We start from the raw sequence: 19,287 nt of genomic DNA, 5'->3' as shown, positions 1-19,287 counted from the left end.
GCCTGGACACGCTGCATTAAAGTGTCCAGAACTCCCTCATCAATTCAACTAAACAGCCTCTTCTCTTTCCTTTCTCCTCTGGGACGGGTGGATAAGTAAGACATTGGGAGGTACTGTTTCAAAGTAATCCAGCCCTGACTACTGCTCTGCCACCCACATATCATGAACTCAAATTATTCCTTATTCATTCACCCTCCTTATCCCTTCTTGTTGTGTTCCATACAGCCTCATAAACTGAGAAATCAGCATTTGATGGAAAGAAAAATAAAAGGCGAGAGACGAAAACCTGTTGCTAATTATATTATATGAGGCAGAGGAAGGGGGAGACGGTACTTATTGCCAACTGTCCTTTGGAAACAGAAACACATAATTGAATCACAGCCTCAGTGTTTAATGCTTTTTCGTCAGCACTGGAAGGAAAAGGAGTATGAATTTTCTTACAATCAATAGATGTGTGTCCAGATAGAGAGCTGAAATTACCAAATGTTGTCCTCTAATCATGAGGCTCTCCATGCGGCTCTATTCTCGCAATCTGTTTTGGATTTAAAAAAAAGTAAAAGAGCATACGACTGACATTTCTTAAGCTGTGTGGGCCGCGGCTCCATTCCACAAAAAACTTCCATATAGGGAAGCTTCTATTGGTTTGGGGCTGGAAAGAAAAAGATGGAGGAAAAAAGAAATGAATTCACTAACCGTGTGCCAGAAACAGCTTACTGACACTCAATCCCTGGCAAACATGAGCCGCTAACTCCCACATTGAGATGAAAAACAAAACAGGCAGACACGTGAGATTGTATGATGCTTTTGTGCTGCTGCAGATATGTGGCCGAGGCTTGAAATCCACCGGGTTATTTATGAGCACTCTCTCTCTGTTCCTCTCCCTCCCTCGTTCCTCCTTTTCTTACTCCTCAGCTCTGAAGTGGACCTCCCTCCCGCTGCGAGCTAGAGTGGCTCGCCTCCCGGTTGTGGTCAGGTTGTGCATGAATCAAAGTGGTGACAGAGCAGCGGGGAGGATGGCAGATGCCACGGCCAGAAAGCTTTTCAATCAGGCTGCCCTTCCAAGCCGTGGCCAAGGTGAAACACTTCAACGGCGGGTGAAAAAAAAGACCCTCAACCCCACGGTCACTGACACACACACACACACACACACACACACACACACTTTAATCCTGGTCATTAGCCAGGGAGTAACCCTTTATGTTTAAAAGAGATGAAGAAGAGGAAAGAGAGTAATGAGAGTGAAGGTCAACGGCTTTCTGGTGCAACATCTCTGTCTGCTGTCCTGTCTCTTCTGCCCTCTGGTTAATTAACAAGGTGAACACTTAACATTTATCACCAGCTTTCATTTGCTTTAAATGGCTCACCTGCCTCATAAGCCATTACGTTTCGCAGGTAACAAATGGGATAATGTGGTCTTTTTAAATGCATTTTAAATGCAGAGTCTCTCGAAGTTTTACCATGCTGACAAAATAAGGTTTGGTATAATTGCCAGTGGAGTGCAAACAAGATATATTTAAAGTGGATCGCGTTTTGATACGCTGCTGACAAGCTAGTCTTCCAAAGTAAACTGTTTCAATGTAATTTTAAGTGTAATTTGATTTCCATTGTTATAAACTGTGGGAGTCTATTGCTGTGGAAAATACCAGGTGCATAATTTCAGCTGCTTTTGTCAAACCTGGTTGTTAAATGAAGCGGCGTCTTCCTACGCACACTTCTTATTTTGCAGTGTCTATTTTGCAGCGCCGCTTTGAACTCCGACAGCAAGATTCTTCCCTGATATGCACTATGAAAAGAAGCACACATCGACAACCGAAATAAATGCCCGCTAACAGGCCATAAGTATCTCCAACAATCCATGTCACTCCAAAGCCCCGTTACCCTCGGCCCCAGAGGTCGCAGCACTTCCCTTCTTTAAAAGCCTCTACCGCCACAGGCCTGTTAAAAAAAGGCTCATGTTGCGTTCCTGCCTTATTTATTTTCCTCCATGACAACGGCTGATAAACGGTCACTCAAAACCACTTCTCCTTATTTGCCCATGGTTGCCTTGCAGAGGAGCGTGAGAGAGGAGAAGGAGCTGGTATCAGATCCAGTGAGGAGTTACTGCTCCTCACTCCCCAGCTGTGAAGCTCCACGGTTCTTTATCGTGCAGCTGATGCATGCTATTCAGGTGCCAGGGTGACTGGGGAATTAGGGAAAGTGGCCAAAAGGATCTTTTCCCAAAAGCCCCTTCTGTCCTCCACTCTCACTTCCAAGAAACAGGTGGCACTCTTTGTTGGGCGCTGTGACCATGTGAGTGGCGTTAGTGAGATTCCACATAACAAAGAAAGAGCCAACTATAGATCCAGCATAGGGCGATACCCACGCCCCCCCTTCCCAAGCTCCTGTTAGTCATCTCTGGAGTCCAGTGCCTGGTCAGGAATGCCAGGAGGGGCATGATCTCTATTGTAGAGGGTACACAGCAGAGAATGTTTGCCTTCCCAGCAGGCCAAGCAGCTCCGCAGGCCAAGCAGCTCCACAGGGGCAGCTCGGCGGGAGACCGCAGTGGAAGGGGCAAAGGGACAGAGAAAGGAAAGGACTACAATTAAAAAAAAACAGGGAAAAGAGTGCTTTTCCATGCTTTGAGTTACAGGCACCTGAAGGCAGGGGGGCTCGAAGAAGACTTTTGATGCGTGGAGAGGTGGGAGGCTTTCACTGACTTTCCCCTCTATCTCCCCCTCAAAGGGCTGCTTGAGAAGGCATTCCTCAAATATCTGCGCTGCCTAGTACCACCCTGCCATACATCTCATCTGAACCCCCCCTTCCATCTACAGCACACAGTCATACTGGAATTTCTGTGAGGTCCAGAAAAATATCGTCCAGACAGAGAGAAAAGCAAAGAGATGAGGGAGTGCTGAGAAAGAGGAGACGGTCTCTCTCTCCCTTTGTTTTTAACCCCTCTCCTCTGCTCCTCCAAAACAAATAGTGCAGCCTTGACTGACTGGCTGGCTTGCTGCAAGGAATCTCAGTGTGCTAGAGAAGCAACTGTTTTTTTGATTCGGTCAGCAAATCCGATGTCATCAATGATTCATAATGTTGTCAGGGGTACATCACATCTATAGAAAGTTGGTTCTCCTCCTCGAGTCAGCAGGAGATGGAGAGAACAGCCTGCAGCTCAGGATGAAAGATGCACCAGGTCTTCTTTAAGTCTGCTCCAAACGGTAAACTAACTTTCTCAGATTTCACAGAAAATATTGCTCGAACGGTAAGAATTGTCTTCCAAATTAGATACATTGCCCTTCAATCTGCCTTAGGGGAATCATGTCTGCCACTTGTTTGGATTCAAATCAACTCAAACCTCAAACTTCATTAGCTGCGAGAGCGGAGAGGGCGGCCCCCGTAACTCCACTCTGTGAAAGTCTACAACGGTGCGTGAAAGGTAAACACGTTCTGCATTCAGAATCCCAGGGCTCACTTAGTCTCCTTATCTCTGTGATGAAGTGTTTTCCTCCCCCAGCTCTCAGGATACAGGCTCCTGCACTTCCCCAAACAAACCTGTCAAGGGGAGCGCACACGTGCAACAACACCACCCTTGGCCAGACTCCACTCAGTAAAGGCTGTTTTTCTTTTTACGAGCACCACTTTGAGTGCTTCTTGTTTGGTTTGCTGATAACAGCCATGTAGGGGAACATGTGGTGCATGTGTGTTCCATTTGCCCACTAATTAGATTGCAAGGCTGTGCACTGAAGCATGCATTGTGACCCCCACCGCCTCCGCCCACTCTGCCAGTCCATCAGATAAGGAAGCCATTCTGGCTCTCATCAGTTTCCATTATGTAAGAGCTGATTTGGTGAGTGGCGCTGCGACAGGGAGTCTGATGGGTCTAACACAAATCACACCCAACTACTGTCTACAGATACATAAGTAACTATTCCCCCTCCCATAATCGAGTTACCTATGACATGCCGTGTCAGCGATTAGCACAATAACCCACTCTCATGTTACATAGTGCCATAATTTGAAATTAAGGAGGAAAATGGATTTTACTTCATGGCTTGTCTCTGCTGGCTAAAGCCAAAGTTAAGCCACACAAGGTGGAATACATTTGGGAGCGGAACCAACGTCCCATGAAAACCACAAAAGCCGTAAGTCAGGTCGACCCTGTTTTCCAGCGCAATCTCCGTGTGACCCGCATGAATCAGAGACTTACTTAAGTTTGACAGCCATCTGCCAGTGTCATTTGTTAACATTTCCTCCAGACAAGCAGTTTATAACCTTCTGACCACACTATTGGTTGTGTCTGCTCCCAATGTAATGAGTAAGGAAATAGGGTCGAGGCAAAAGAAGAAAAAAAAAACTGCAAGGCGAAGAGAGCGGGAGAGACAGACGCAAACACATCCACTACACAAACTCCATCTGCTAACACATTTAACAACTAACTGGCAATCAGCAAATTCAGTGGCTGCTAAATGAAAGCGCAGAGCTAACTTGTAAATGATACACGGGTGCATCACTAAGCCTGCCCTCGTTTCAAGTTGGAAAAAAAAAATCAGCCTTCCTTGAGCCTGCAAGGACAAAATTCTTTACTGCGTGCATTTAGAAACAGGAAATTCATTCCTGACTAATTTGATTATCATGAGCATTGTTACCCCTAACCCTCCCTTCTTCTGTCCCGTCCTCGCTCTCTCGTCCTAACTGAGGATCTTGGACAGTTTAATAGTCCCTCTGGTGCGGAAATCTGAACCCAAAAGAAGTGTCAAGGAGCATCCAGCTTTTAACAGACAGCAGCATTCAGCCATTAATCTCTGACGGCAGTAAAGAAAGGTTAAAGTGGGATTGAAATCCGGGATTAAAAAAAGCCAAACCCCGCGGACATATACGGGGGGGCCGTTGAGGGAGCACAAAAGAAGTGTAGGGTCCAGGTTTTGGGTGGAGCGAGGATACAGTAACAGGATCCAGCAAAGCCCTGTACTCTCCCGAGCCCTGCAGCGTAAACAAACAGCTGAGACAGAGCGGGGCAGAGGCACCGACATATGCACCAAAACCACACACACACACACACACACACACACACACACACACACACACACACACACACACACACACACACACACACACACACACACAATCAGAGCGAGGCAGTCTGCCCAGGCAAGGCTCACCTCAGGGCACCCACACTGACACAGGCTCATCACATTACTGTCTGTCTCCTGTTTCATCGGCTTAAACTATCTATCTGACAACAGGTTAGCCGCTTAGCCTTTTGTTGGATGCGACAGCTCGCGGCTTACAAGTCAAATAAAGATCAGTAACTAACCGTCACAAAGATTCACCTTAAATACAGAGTTTTGAGTTTTAGGTGGGGAAAAAATAGATGTGTCCAACTCTGACATTAACAAAGTGCCTGACTGATTCAAATAAACTGAGACTTGTTGTTTTATGTAACCCGTTCTTGGAATGTCACACTTGTTTGCAGACTAATGGGGTTTTAGGAGGGAATATGAAAGTAAACGGCTCATTAAGACAGATTTTTTTTCCCCTTGCAGTGCATAAAGTAACCATAGTTAATGGCCTCTGGTGACCCGAGGCTTTCCATCAAAGCCTTCTGCAAAAGGACTGCAATTCAAATCAATATTATACCCCGGTGACTTCATTCCACAAGGACGAGAAGCGAGGACATTCCAAAACCAAATGGCAGGGGTGAGACATTCCTGCTGCCCTGTGCAGTGCCAGAGCAGGAACCTCACAGTTTCAGTGAGCTTGCGACACTAGAGGGCGCAGTTTCATGTGCAATATGCATGAGGGAAAGGGGGGAATGAGTATCTCACACACACACACACACACACACACACACACACACACACACACACACACACACACACACACACACACACACACACACACACACACACACACACACACAGATCAGTGTGTATGAACAGCTTCTATACAGCCTCTAATTGTGTAGTGTCTCCCAAAGTGAGGTCTGGGGGCCAAATGGGCGCATTTTTTGCAGAATTAAACCATGTAAAATATTTTCATAGATGTCTCACTCTATCCATCTTTATTACCGACTAACTTTAGATCACGAGGGGGCCCCGGGGACAAAATCAGATCGAATGAATGAGTTTCTTTGGGACCAGAAGCACATCTGTTTTTCATAGACAAGATCACAGTGTACTTACTTGCACTCCCGGTCCTCTAGATCGAAATGCGGATTGAAGTTGATGAGGATCCGCTGGTGAGGACCAGGCGCAGATATCACCCACGCGCATCTCTGAGAAGGGGGATAAGCGAAGGGGGTATCCAGGCGAGGTGAGGTAGTTGGCGGTTGAGATTCTGATGTTGCCTCCACATTTATCTGCAGAGGGGATTGGAAAGAGTCCTTTAGTGAAAGAAAATCTTATTTCACATTTTTAATGCTACTAATTATATACATTTTTATTATGCTACATAGCAGTTTACAGAGTAAGTTGGACTACACCAGTTAATGTACTTTTGACTGGTACTGTATATATCTTACAGAGTTTCATTGGCAAACAAATGTTAAAAGGAGCTGCATGAGTTAAATTGGAACAAAGTATGTATATTTATTTTGGTATTTAGTATTATTATTAATAATATTAATATCGTGTCTAATATATTATAATATGTTTATAGAGAGTTGCTAAAAAGTAGACTTTTTTTATGTATTACTTTCTGTGGTAAACAAGATGAAGTTACACTGAGATGAAGGAATAGTTCCTCACATTACATTAAGAAAAGGAGCAGCTTTGGGTGGATGTATAAGCGGTTAAAAAAAATATTGAAAAAGTGAACGGAGAAGCTTCAGAAAAAGGTTTCTGTTCTACCGAAGCCAAAAGTCACTCGAGTCTGTTCCTTTAAACTTCCTTATACAGTATGAGTTTCACCATTACAGGGAATTATCCTTTGTTTTCCAGAGGCCCGCTACTTCTATTATATACATTTGCGCGCGTTTTCATACTTGTAGCATAAAAGCTTCCACCATCTGCTGTTCTGACATTCACACACACACCTCTTGAAAATCAATTAAATCGGAATATAAAATGAATATGGGATCAAAGCGCAAACGAAACTGATGCTGTAAGAATGATAGAACTTGGGGAAGTTTTATAAGCCGCGCTGACTTTTTGAACTTTACCAAAACACAGACCTCCGTAACTGATAGCTGGCCACACAAAAAAAGGGGATTAAAATCATGTTCTGAGGCGATAGTTTACAAGCCTCACAAGATACTGTAATTGCGTGAAAATAAATAAAAAGATTTTAAGTGATATTTTACAGTAATTGTATCATGGGAGTTACATTGCAATAACAGCAACACGGTATATATACATAATATACGGCAATGATATTACAGGTATATAATATTTAAAAGTTATAAAACAAAGAAAACTAAATTAAATAGGGCCACAATGATCTCTAAAAAAAGTCGCTATTGAGCAACAATGTCCAAGTCTGTTGAAATGTAATAAGAGGGATTTTCCTGGGTGTTGGCGGAATGGGCAGGTGAGCGCTTGTGAGTTTGCCAAAAGATCAGCGGAGATCAGAGAAGGCTAATCTTTTAGAAAAATATTGGGATAAGTAGCTTTGCAGAGTACATAAAAGCTTTATTTATAGAGATATCAGATGTCACACTTACCGTTTTTGAAAGCCTTGACCACCAAAAGGATTCCCATGAACAGGATAAAGACTAATCCACAATGCATCCTTGTTTTCTCACCCAAAAAATAAAATTAAGCATACAAAAAAAAAAACTCCGATATGAAACTCCTTCAACAGTTTTCTTTGGGCAAGACTCTTCTCTCCTCCTCTGAGCTTGACAAATAAAGCAGAAGTGTCTCTTTTAACGAAGTTGGAACTGATCTGAGAGCGGGCTCAGGTCGCTGGCATCCTGTCATTCAGCTCCTGTTTCCTCTTTCCAGCGCCGGCTGCGCTCCTCTCTCCAGCGCCGACCGTGCCATATCCTCAACAAAGACGCCAAGATATATCAAGAAATGACACCCTCCTTTTTTTTTATTGTTTTTTTTTTGATGTTGTTCGTTAATACTCCGTCAAATGATGTCCGGGCAGGAGGTAATCCTTGGCTGTGGAGTGAAAAGAGACGGAGATGTGAGCAGGTTAGGAATGCGTGCAGCGGCCGTGCGCTCTGGACATCTCCGATCTGTCTAAACGCGCTGTTGCTGATACCAACAAGACTATAAAGACATGGATACACCCCTTCCCCAAATTGTGACCACTTTGCTTCTATAGGCTCTGAGTGTAGACTGGGAGAGGTTGATGATTGGCTTGATTACAAATAGCCAACCTATGTGAGAAAAGCCCTGTGTCTTTATATGTAAGCGGAGCTTCACACTGAGTCACAGAGTACCAGCAGTCCGTTAAGTGACATGACTCCCTCTCTCTTTCTTCCTCTCTCTCTCCCTCTCCCTCTCTCTTTTACTCACTCACTCTCTCTTCCCCTCCCTCCCTCACTTCTTACAAAAAGAAGCCAGACAATAATGGGAGATGTAACAGGACAGGGCTCCCTCCAGGAGAATAAAACATTATTTAGATCATCATCATATTTTGCGAAAATACGATAAAACATCATAATTTGAACGATTATAAATGACATTATAGGGAATACAGTAGGGGTGTTTCTTTGGGACTGATCATTGTATGTGACACTCTGAACTATCTAATCTACAGAAGTTCCCTTTGGTGTCTTCCAAGCCTTCAAAACACTGATCCTTCAGTTCAGATGGGAGCATATTTGTACTGCAGTGCTTATATTATGCCCATTTATTTTTGCACAGGAGCTAAATAATAGAAATTGTTTTTTTCCCTTTTAGACCTAGTGGGCTTCTTTTATGCTCCAGTAGCTTCCCAGATGCGCCGATTGTCTGCCCCACAACAGTGACACCATTAAACTGGCACTCTATAATTTAGGGGAAATCAATTAAAGCATAAATTAAAGTAGCCTCGAGTCATTTACTCAAGGATGCCCTTACTGGGTCACTCCGCACAAAAATAAAGGAACGGAGCAGGCTTGTTTTCAACAAACCTCAACCAGCACATACAGTCATGTACTGCAAAATCCTGCGTAAAGCACAGTGCATTGCAATACACGGGGGAACAAAAAATAGTTTTAATATGCAAGTTCGAATTGGACAATTTAAAACCGGAAAAATAAGGAATAATAAAACAATAGGGGGATTATATGAGCCAAATTCGTAAAATTGTACGTGAAATTACGGGGAAATGATGAACAATCTATGCTAATTTCAGTGCACACTAACGCATCGATATTTATTTCAGCCCTATGCATGAATGAAATAAAAACAGCTGCATTCACCTGCGTCTTGAGGTCTCGCAAACCCGCAGGCATCCAGCTCTCCTCTCTCCACTTCCAACATGCGTGGAGCAGAGTGTACGATCCGATAGGCTTCTTCCGATTCCGTTAAATGACACCAGATCTTCTCCAGAACCACACAAAAGCACCCCCTTTCTGTGTACACCGGGGGAGAACCACAACGCAGTCCAGTTCAGTTTTAGGTCCCCAGCGCGCAAAGACGCACAGCCGATGCCCGGAGACTCGCTCTGCTCTCCGCGTACAGACTAGTCTCCTCCCCGCTGCCTCTCTCTCCTCGTTTCACTGCCTTTTATTCAGCGCTGTCAGATGTGAAATCCGGCTAGTGTGTGGGAAGAAATAGCAGTTCCAAAAACGTCAAAGGGACAGAAATAATAATGACGAGAACCAGAAAAGTCCTGGTTGATTTAATATAAGTTTTTCCCCTAGTCCGTGTCTCCGCGCGCCACCACTCTCGGCTCATCCACTGATGCAAATGCAGAGGGTTTGAGTCCCTGCCAGACCCACACGCCCCTTTACGAGGATGAGCACGCGGGAGCGCGTGATTGTCTGCGTGCGTGCGTGCGTGCGTGTGCGTGTGTGTGTGTTGGCGTATGTGTGTGGGGTGTCTCTACAATCGAGATGCAGATTTCACCCAGCTGCTTCTCTCTCAGCCTTTATAGGACGCATCGTAAAGTCAGACAGTGGAGAGACACTTTTAGACAGAAAATGCACTAACCCGATGGCGTCTTAGAGCTTGTAAAACCATTTTCAATGAGATCAATTTTTTATTTTTGGATCACTCACAGAAAATGTTTCTCAGCTTTATCTGCCCCGATGAGAAACGAGAGCACTTCTATTATAAGTGTTACAAGGACACAACAGGGGTATCACTGTAAACCTGTAACTCTCTGGGAGCCCTGCAGGATTATTCAAGTGATATTGAGCTCCACACACACACTACAGGTTCCTATAGAAATATCATAAGCCTATCATAGTAGGTACTGTATGGGCTAATTCCCTGTATGCTTGGAGCCCATAGGGACCAAGAGGACTCTCTCTCACAGTTGTTTCTGTGAACAAAGAAGCTGTTCTCGTTGTGGACAATCTTCAGCTTTTACCAAAAAAGACTCTTGAATGACAGCGTATGTCATTTTTCACCAGGGGTGACACTATAGGTGTGAGAGGGGACACCAACCAAGGGTGTCAAGTCAATAAAATCAAACAACAATAAAAGTCCCAATATTTGGTATTATTAAAGATTTAAACAAGAAGGACAGAAACATTTCTTGGACTTGGCATGAATTAACTATATTATATGATTTAAGGTAAAAACTAAAAAAAACTAACAATATTTTTTTGCAGGCAGGAATTCCTAGTCTGAATTATGAATGACCCTTCAGATTAATTCAATTACAAACAGTAATTTGAAAATGATTCCAGGAAATGCCATACCACAGATCATAAAACAAGACTCATTGGAACTCATAGCGGAGAGAGCTAAACTTCTGGTCAAAACATCCATTCATATTTCTCTTATTGTGCAACTCTCCAGTAAGGGGAACTGAAATTAAAAGAACAATCCAGCCTGGAAGTTCCCCAAACCTGCTTCTCTAGCCACTGTGACTGGGCCTGAAGGGTTAAGCCGGGCACACGCTGCTGCTTGAGTTATCTGCTGTTTTAGCGCAATTGACTGCAATAACTGGAGGTTTGCAGCTGCAGGTCTCTGTGGTTAAGAGGCGTCTGCCCTGTAGGGGGCATCAGAGGTGGTGAGCAGCTCAGAGAGAGCCACCTATTGCTCCTCAAACTCACTTTACTGTAATGCCTTGAGAGTGCACAGCTGGGTTTACAAACAAGTGTGCTGATTAAAGGTTTTTGCAGACTTAATCACTATATTCAGCATAAATTTGAATCAGACTTCACATGCGTCAGCATTAACAGCATTAGCATCATTCTTCTTTGCATCAGTGGTGAAATAATTGTTATGCACTGTGTATTATAATCGTGCCCTATGAGGAATGTAAGCAGCGCTGTCAATTCAGGAGGTTGCCATGTTTATTGAGATGTCCCCCTTTTTAAAAGTTTTTTTTTGTGACACAATAGAGCAAGATAAGCCTACAATCCTTACACATTATTATTTTCTGCTCCTAGAGAGAGAGAGAGAGAGGGAGACAGAGGATTGAGTGGCTTTATTCCCCTCCAAGCCTTGGTAATTCTCTGTCTTGCTGATAACACAAATGTTAAAATGGTGCCGGGCATCTCTATCAAAGGCGGCACTAACTAGCCTTTCGTGTCTCCAGGATAACACAGGAACAATGACTTAGAGTCATTTCACAAGGTGGCTGCCTGTGCCGTATCTGAAATGAGGGGGAGAGGGGGGGATTGTAGGGGAACAATAAAAGAGCCATTTAAAGGATTCGCTTCTTCATATATATCCGCACTAATCTTTAGTACGACCCTGATGAATAATTAGCTCCGGTACAAAAGCAGACGCTTTATGGCTCCTGTGAGCAGTGGACTTCATTTCATTAGCCTGGCCTTTATTCACCAAAGTGAGTGAGTCAGAGTGAAATGTACAGGTTCAATCCATTTGGCACTCAGTCAGTGCGAGCATTCCATCTCAGTTTCTGATTGAAAAGTCGGTCTTTGAAGTCAACTGCCAAGAATTCTGACATGATTTGACACAGTTTGTGCTATTTTGGGTTAGAGGTTACAGAAAGTACACAGGGGCTAAATGAATGGTTGGATGAGTGAATCATATGTTATGGCCTTCACAGTCAGATCTCAACCCAACCAAACACCTACGAGAGATAAGAAATGCTACCGGTCCACCCACCAACCCAACCTCCCTTACTTACTTTCACATTGCTAAATAAAGGGAATATTCCTTCCTGCTTTGTTACCGGACGTAGGTTTACTGACACTTAAAGGCACATTAAGACACTTAAAGGTTATTTCTACAGAATTCAGAGCATATCTATTATTGAGGGATTGCCTCATGACAATTGCTGAGTCGGCGGCTAGCAGCTAACGGTGCTAACAGCGCAAACAACGGCAACAGTGCTGACAAAGCTAACAGTGTTAACCCAGTGTTAAATCCCAACCATAGGGTGGGCGTTACGCTTATGCAACAATGCGGTAAGCACGGCAATATCAGCTATAACTGCCGTATGAGCGGCGGCCATTAGCGAGCCAGTCGACCGACACACACACACACACACACACACACACACACACACACACACACACACACACACACACACACACACACACACACACACACACACACACACACACACACACACACACACACAAATCGAGGTCTGACCTGGACCAGCAACAAAATATATTGCCTTTGGGCAGATAGAACCCTCTTCAAGACCTTCACTTTTACTTTCTTGCTTCCACAGCAGACACTAACCAACCTGGTTTATAGTTCACAACAGTACACACACACAGTTTACTGGAGAGGAGAATCAAACCAGCTCGCAGCCTGGGGAGAATCAGCTAGGCCACCCATTCAGAGATTTCGTCCATTTTCCGCTCGCAGCTGCACAGCAAACCCTGATATTTTCAGCACTGCTGCCCAAAATGACTGGGTGCAGGATGCCAGTCCTGAGGTCATATCATCCAATATATGTTGCTCTCATCTCAGCCAGACACTGAATCTTGCTCGCCGTTTCCACATGGACCATTTAATCTCTTGGATTTATGCAAGAAAAACCCAACCTTTTGATATGAGCTCTACCATATCCATCTTGGCAGTATTCCCTCTGTGAAAACAACAAGTTCTCTGACTTTTACAAAGTGCATCAGGGACATCACTGCGGCACACACTCCAGACCTTTAAGTTCAGTATGAGATGACAGATATGGAATTTCCTCCCCCAGCAGGAATATTTAAATACATGTTCTCATCTTGTTCCACTGCATTGCAAAGCGGATTAGAGGTGCAGACCATGAACTTTTTAAAAGACCTTGTTACCTACTAATCATACTGTGTTCCAGTTTCTCCTCCATGACAACCACAGTAAGAGACAGCTACAGGCTGAAAGGTTATTGCACATGTGAATAGAGGCTTTTCAATATGCTGCTGTACCTGTTTCACAATTTCTGCAGCGGTTGATAATTACCAGCGAAGAAGGTTTCACACACACATACACACACACTCCTGAACAGGCTTGCTGGCACAAACGACACACCTTCAAACTCTGTCAGTGTTTTGTCGGGGCTTTTTTTGTTCGCAGGAGTGTGGAATGCACATGTGCGTGTTTGTGGAGAAGCAGGGAAAGAGGGGTGAATGCAATCGAAAACAAAAGCGGAGAGAGACACAAGCAGAAGCCGAAGTGAAGCTGGCTCCGGGTGAAGAAACTGAGGAGACCCTGAAAAATCCCAGCACCGCTGACTCTTGAGGGGCGGGTGGTGGTGATGTTGGGGGTGGTTCAGTCAGATCAAGGTCTGGAGTAATTGCTACAAAGGCAGCGTTTCTCCTCTGAGGCGTTTGGGCGAGGTGAAACTAAGTATGAACGGAATTAGCAGAGGGCTGAATAAAGCACTTCTCAAGTTTAGAGACATTATGGTAATAGAGAAAGAACAACAGCGCTGAAACGTTTTCAGGGATATTCCTCATTCAAACGGAGGCAGGGGGAAACACGGAGGCAGAGGGAGGAGGAGGGGGCGGTAGAGGGAATGGAACAAAAAAAAAACCATAAAGAAATGGCTTCATTAGAAGTAGAAACATTTACAGTGACATTTAGTGAAGCGGGGAGGATGTATGAATAAATATGCATAATGTTGCCGGGAAGCATCGAGAGCTTCTCAGGGGCAGGAGGAGGGTGAGAGTGATGGCTCCTGAATTAATGATGAGGGAGCCCACTGTCTGTCTCTGGGTGTGCATGTGGGTTTGTATGAGTGTTTGCACATGTGACAGCATTTAACTGCAGATGTGTGTGTGTGTGTGTGTGTGTGTGTGAACCTATTGCGCACACACACACATAGCCAACTCACTCTTGCAGCACCCCAATTTCACATCATCACTGATGGAAATTACCCAAACCTCGATACCTAATCAAGCGATCATTTTTTTGGGGAGGCACACAGATTCGCGATTGTCTCCGACGCTTAATTACATTTCAGGGAAGCCAGGGAGCAAAACCGCCTTGGCACATTCAAAATTTTGTTATAAATATATATATATTTTTTTTCGGGTAATGTTCTATTCTCCACTTGTTTTTTTGGGAGGTTTTTTTTCTCCACTTCGGAGGCTGAGATGATGAATTTTGTGCTGCTCATCATCAAACGCACAGGGAGAAGCCCCAGAGATCAGGGCAATGGAGGGAGGAGGGGGTGTAGAGCGGGAGAGAACTGACAGGGAGAAACGCTATGTAGGTCAATGAAGAATTGCACTGGGATATTGCCTCCTCAGCTCACAGTCTGGGAAGCTGATTTGATTTCCGGTGAATCCATCCGACTTGAATTATGAGAGATTACCCTCCTTAAAATCACCTTGGTGACTGCTGTAGAAACCCTCTGCTCCCAGGGGGATCTATATATAGAGATCTATAAAGTATATTGCTAATGTACTGTATACTCCATACAGTACCATTGGCTACAGCGCTGTTCAAGTTCTTCAAAGAAACTTTAGTCATTGTGAAGGTGTGTCCTTCAGAACAATTGAAGGGTTGTGTAAGGAAAACTAAGGTATGGTCAAGTTTAGGGGAAGATTGTGGTTATTGATATTTAAAAAAAGCTTGTCTGATGAGACAAATTCCGATCTTTCACACAAATGTCTGACACATGATTTGCTTGTGTCTCGCAGCCTGTGTGGATTGTTATTACATTAGATAAAATAGAAGCGTATCTGTTCCATGAGATGGGAGCGTGACAGACATCCAAACACTGTGGCACGCTCTTTAGGGTGCACCCAAGAAATAAGCCGTGGTACACTTGAAGACAGGGTTGTAATCTTTAAACTTGTGCAAAAACAAAGAAAAAATCTTCAGGGCCTTGCAAATATGGGAACAAAGTTATGATAAATATAGCTTCATGGTTTGTTAATGGGGCCATATCGTTAACATGCCGTTTTGGTGGGTCTTTCAATTCAAAGCGAAAGAGACTGGATAATTGGGGCAACAGGTGGACGATGATGAGTGCCAACAGAAAAACAATACATGAGAAAAAGTAATAAATATAACTATAAGCCCAAATGTCAACCGCATAATCCCAAATCATGTAACGTGACACCATGAAACTGAACATTCCTAACCTCGGAACTGTTTGTTCCTGATCAGGGTGGAGGTGGTGGAATTTATTCAGTCATTGTAGCAAAACATCTACAGCAGCTTATTGCTCGTGTTGGAAGTTTACCTTCTGATTAAGGTGACTAAAATAAAAAGGCACTGACAGGTGAAATAAAACCCCTCCTTGCCTTCTATGCTTTGTTCAGTTAGTAATTGCCACAACAGGTGGTAAACCTAGTTGCCCCTCTGGCCTTCCAACCTCACACGGGGGTTAAAGACACACAACAGGGTTAGAAATGGAGCCTGAAACAGCCGCGCACACAAAGCCCAGTGTCCTAGTAATTAAGAAGAGGAAATCCCAACAATGGCGGCCTGGCCTGTGATGGTAAAGATTAGCTGAAACAGTGAGATGGGCTACTGAGGAAGATGAGATGCTGGCCTTTGTATACGAGTGTGTGTGTGTGTGTGTGTGTGTGTGTGTGTGTGTGTGTGTGTGTGTGTGTGTGTGTGTGTGTGTGTGTGTGTTGCTGGAGGGGTGGGAGGTACCTTATCAGTCTTACTGTGGGAGCTTGTGCGAGTGTACATGGAGCACTCGTACACTATGTGTCGTGTCATGCTGATATATATATTCTATCTTTCATGTGGCTATTCTAACATCTTGAAGTGCATATTTATGTCTTTGTCACAAGGCGCGACTGATGTCATGAAGCTGCTGCTGACAAAACACTGCATCATGTGACAGGACTGGTGATTTAGTCTTGGCTTATTTACAGAAGACTGACAGGATGTGGTTTTACGACGCTGAGCCATACACTGAGATCATAGTAAAAAAAAAGCTCATGTTTGAGTCATACCCAACTGTTCAGATATCTCACTCGCACTAACACAAGCTCACAAATCACTAAAAAGGTTTTCCCATCAGAAAGCAGAACGACTGAGGGGACTTTTCACGTCAAATGTATTAGTGTCGCTGAGTTTTCCTGAAGACACATGCGACACAAACATACCGACAGCCACGTTAAACGCACTTCTCTGTCAAAGTTGTACAAGTGTCGTATCTAACACAAAATTGAAATGCCACAAAAAGGCAATCAGACTAAAGGATTAATTTGTCGGTGAGATTTCCTTCAGCTGCTACATGCTTGCTCAGGATGTATCGGCATCCTCAGGCTGTGCATGTGCAAGACTTCTTGAAATTAAGTTTTCTAAATGAATCTGGCTTTCACCCTAAAAAGCTAATAGGCAACAATGATGAAAATATTGTTCAGGTTTGGGATAAGGTTTCCTTCCTCTCTGTAAACTGGCACTTACATTTAACAAAGAAACTCACCTGCGGGGCTGTGATATATATTTTTGTCCTACAAAATGGCTTTGGTGTCCTTTTCTTGCTTCAGTAGGTTTTCCTTTGGTTCAGAGCTTCAGTTTTTTATTTTCAGTGCCACCCAGGAAGTCAAAATGACTCAGGCCAATAATAGCTTAAATCCAACATGCCTGGTTGCCAGACCCAGTGATGAACGATACACCAGAATCAGTCCCGGTACGATGGTCTGATTCTGGCTGCCAACACTGGCCCAAAGCTGGCTGGAGAGCAGCTACAGCACTTGGAGGTGATACCTACATCAGCTCAGACAGGGCAGTGGTGGAAGAAGTATCCACATCCTTCATTAAGTAAAAGTACCAATACAACAGAACATTAAATATGTATGGACCATTCTTATTAAGTAAAGTAATCACTGCGACTGCAATATTATTATATATAACACCATTGGATCAATGTGTAAGCAGCATTTTACTATTTTAGCTATTTTAGTCCAGTGGATCCCAACCTAGGGTGTCAGGCCCTTCAAAAGGGTCACAAGATAATCCTGAGGGGTTGTGGAATTATTAATGGGAGAGGAAAGAAAACAAATTGTAATTTGGATTTTGAAGAAAATTCTTGCCCTTGTTTTGTGAAAAATCGGATAATTTTAGGCCTTTGGGCTTTTGTTTAAAAACATAAATGGAACCATGTGAGAAGTTTGAATTGGAATTTGAAATGTTACAAGGGGCACACTGATCTCTTTGAAAGGGGTCACAAGTCTGGTTTAACAATGTTTTGCTTTTATACGATTATCATAAAAATAATTATAGATAAGAAATATTTTTTAATCTTTTAATCTGAAAAGTATTAAAATATACACTGTATGTGGTGGAGAAAATAAGTACAATACTTCCCATTGAATTGTAGTAGAAGTAGAATGAAATATACCGTAAAATTGTACTTAAGTGCAGTAGAGTAAATATACTTAGTTACTTTCTACTACTGGAGAGGGAATATCCACTTTAATGTTTCTTCACCATATTCCTACAAGCTTATTTCTGACACATCCAAATTCCTAAATAATCTGACAGGGCGATTATTGGGGGATTTTTGAAGTTACAACTTCAGTGACACAAATGCAGCCAGCGTATCTGAGTAACAATCAAATTAACTGGCCATGTACCTATTTGGCTGTGCGGAGCAGTAATTGCAAGGCAATAATAGACTACTAAGTGTGCAGTAGAACAGACAGTCTGAGTATAAAGCTGGATTTATACTTTACACAAGTGCTTAGCAACAGTCCTGCCATTGATACTAATGGCGTAGGTGTGATTTATACTTCAGCCTTGGATTTGAACTGAAAAGAAGAAGATAACTGAGCTATATTCAACTTGTTTCATTTTGTCTTCACTCTCTACTGGCGTCAGAAACACAAGCAGCCCAGGCTGACCAATCACAGCTGTTGTTACTCTGTAGTTGTTGTAGTTGTTGTGGCTGTAACCCCCCCCCCCCCCCCCGTTACATTTCTAGGGCCCTTATTCTGGAGGTGAATGAGCTCAACGTCATGGGTCATGATTTCTAGGTCCACCATTTTCAGATGGAGAGCCAGTTTCAAATCCTCAGCATGCACTCCAGCCTGTAGCAGACGTACTGCGTCTACGATCCCAAGTCTGATTGACAGCGGGGGCCAGTTTGTGTGGCTGCTGAGGGCCTGGGGGAAGTGGTCCTTCCGCATGTAAACCCTCAGGGGCATTACTAATGTGAAGACATAGTTTAGTAACCACGCCCTTCTCCACCAACCTCTATGACAGCTCTGTTCTGATCCCTGCAATTGCGTGCATTTAGTGGGACACAGATATCAAAGAAATGTGCAACGAAAAAACAAATCAGCTTTTGTGCATCGGTCCAAGGGCGGGACTTGTTCAAATTCCATTCAATTCAAATTCCATACTGTAGATACTGGAGCCTATTCCTACACACAAAGTAAAACTGCCAACCAAAATCAAGAAAGAAACAATTTACAGACCAATGACGAGTATCGTGAGGAAAGTTTAGGGTTTAGGGTTTCCCATACAACAAAAACACCCATAACGCCACAAAGATAATCTAATTATGTGGGAAACACTGCGTTTCCTTCCCGGTCCAAAAAAGCACAAGTCTCAACAATGATAATTTATTATAGTCATAAGTTATCACACAAAAGACACGGGTTTGGAGGCCGGGAACAGAACAATCCTCCTGTCAAACTGCTGTCACCGGGCGCTGTTATGCAATAGTTGAGACTAAAAATAAACCTATGAAAATAAGAGCCAAGTTGTAAAAAACATGTGTATCCTTTGAGGAAACCTCTGCTCACGATGACCCCTGAAGTCCACTCTCTCCTCTCCGTCAATATGTGGAGTTGTTATCCCGACTGCAAAG

At 43.6% G+C, this 19,287-nt stretch overlaps 1 protein-coding gene across 1 annotated transcript in view; it reads right to left on the bottom strand.

Annotated features, from left to right (window-relative positions):
- The window catches only part of nrp1a (neuropilin 1a), a 56,352-nt gene extending 46,512 nt beyond the window's left edge, over nt 1-9,840 (bottom strand). The window contains 4 exon segments of the mRNA XM_029457589.1: nt 6,162-6,271; nt 6,273-6,337; nt 7,640-8,084; nt 9,335-9,840. Of these exon segments, the coding sequence (XP_029313449.1) occupies nt 6,162-6,271; nt 6,273-6,337; nt 7,640-7,706 (242 nt within the window). The 5' untranslated portion in view covers nt 7,707-8,084; nt 9,335-9,840.
- Nucleotides 9,841-19,287: the final 9,447 nt, after the last annotated feature.

The sequence above is a fragment of the Cottoperca gobio genome, chromosome 20 (assembly GCF_900634415.1).
Source record: "Cottoperca gobio chromosome 20, fCotGob3.1, whole genome shotgun sequence".
Classification (NCBI taxonomy): Eukaryota; Metazoa; Chordata; class Actinopteri; order Perciformes; family Bovichtidae; genus Cottoperca; species Cottoperca gobio.
The sequence above is the reverse complement of the archived record's forward strand: the minus strand, read 5'-3'. Positions and strand labels throughout refer to the sequence as shown.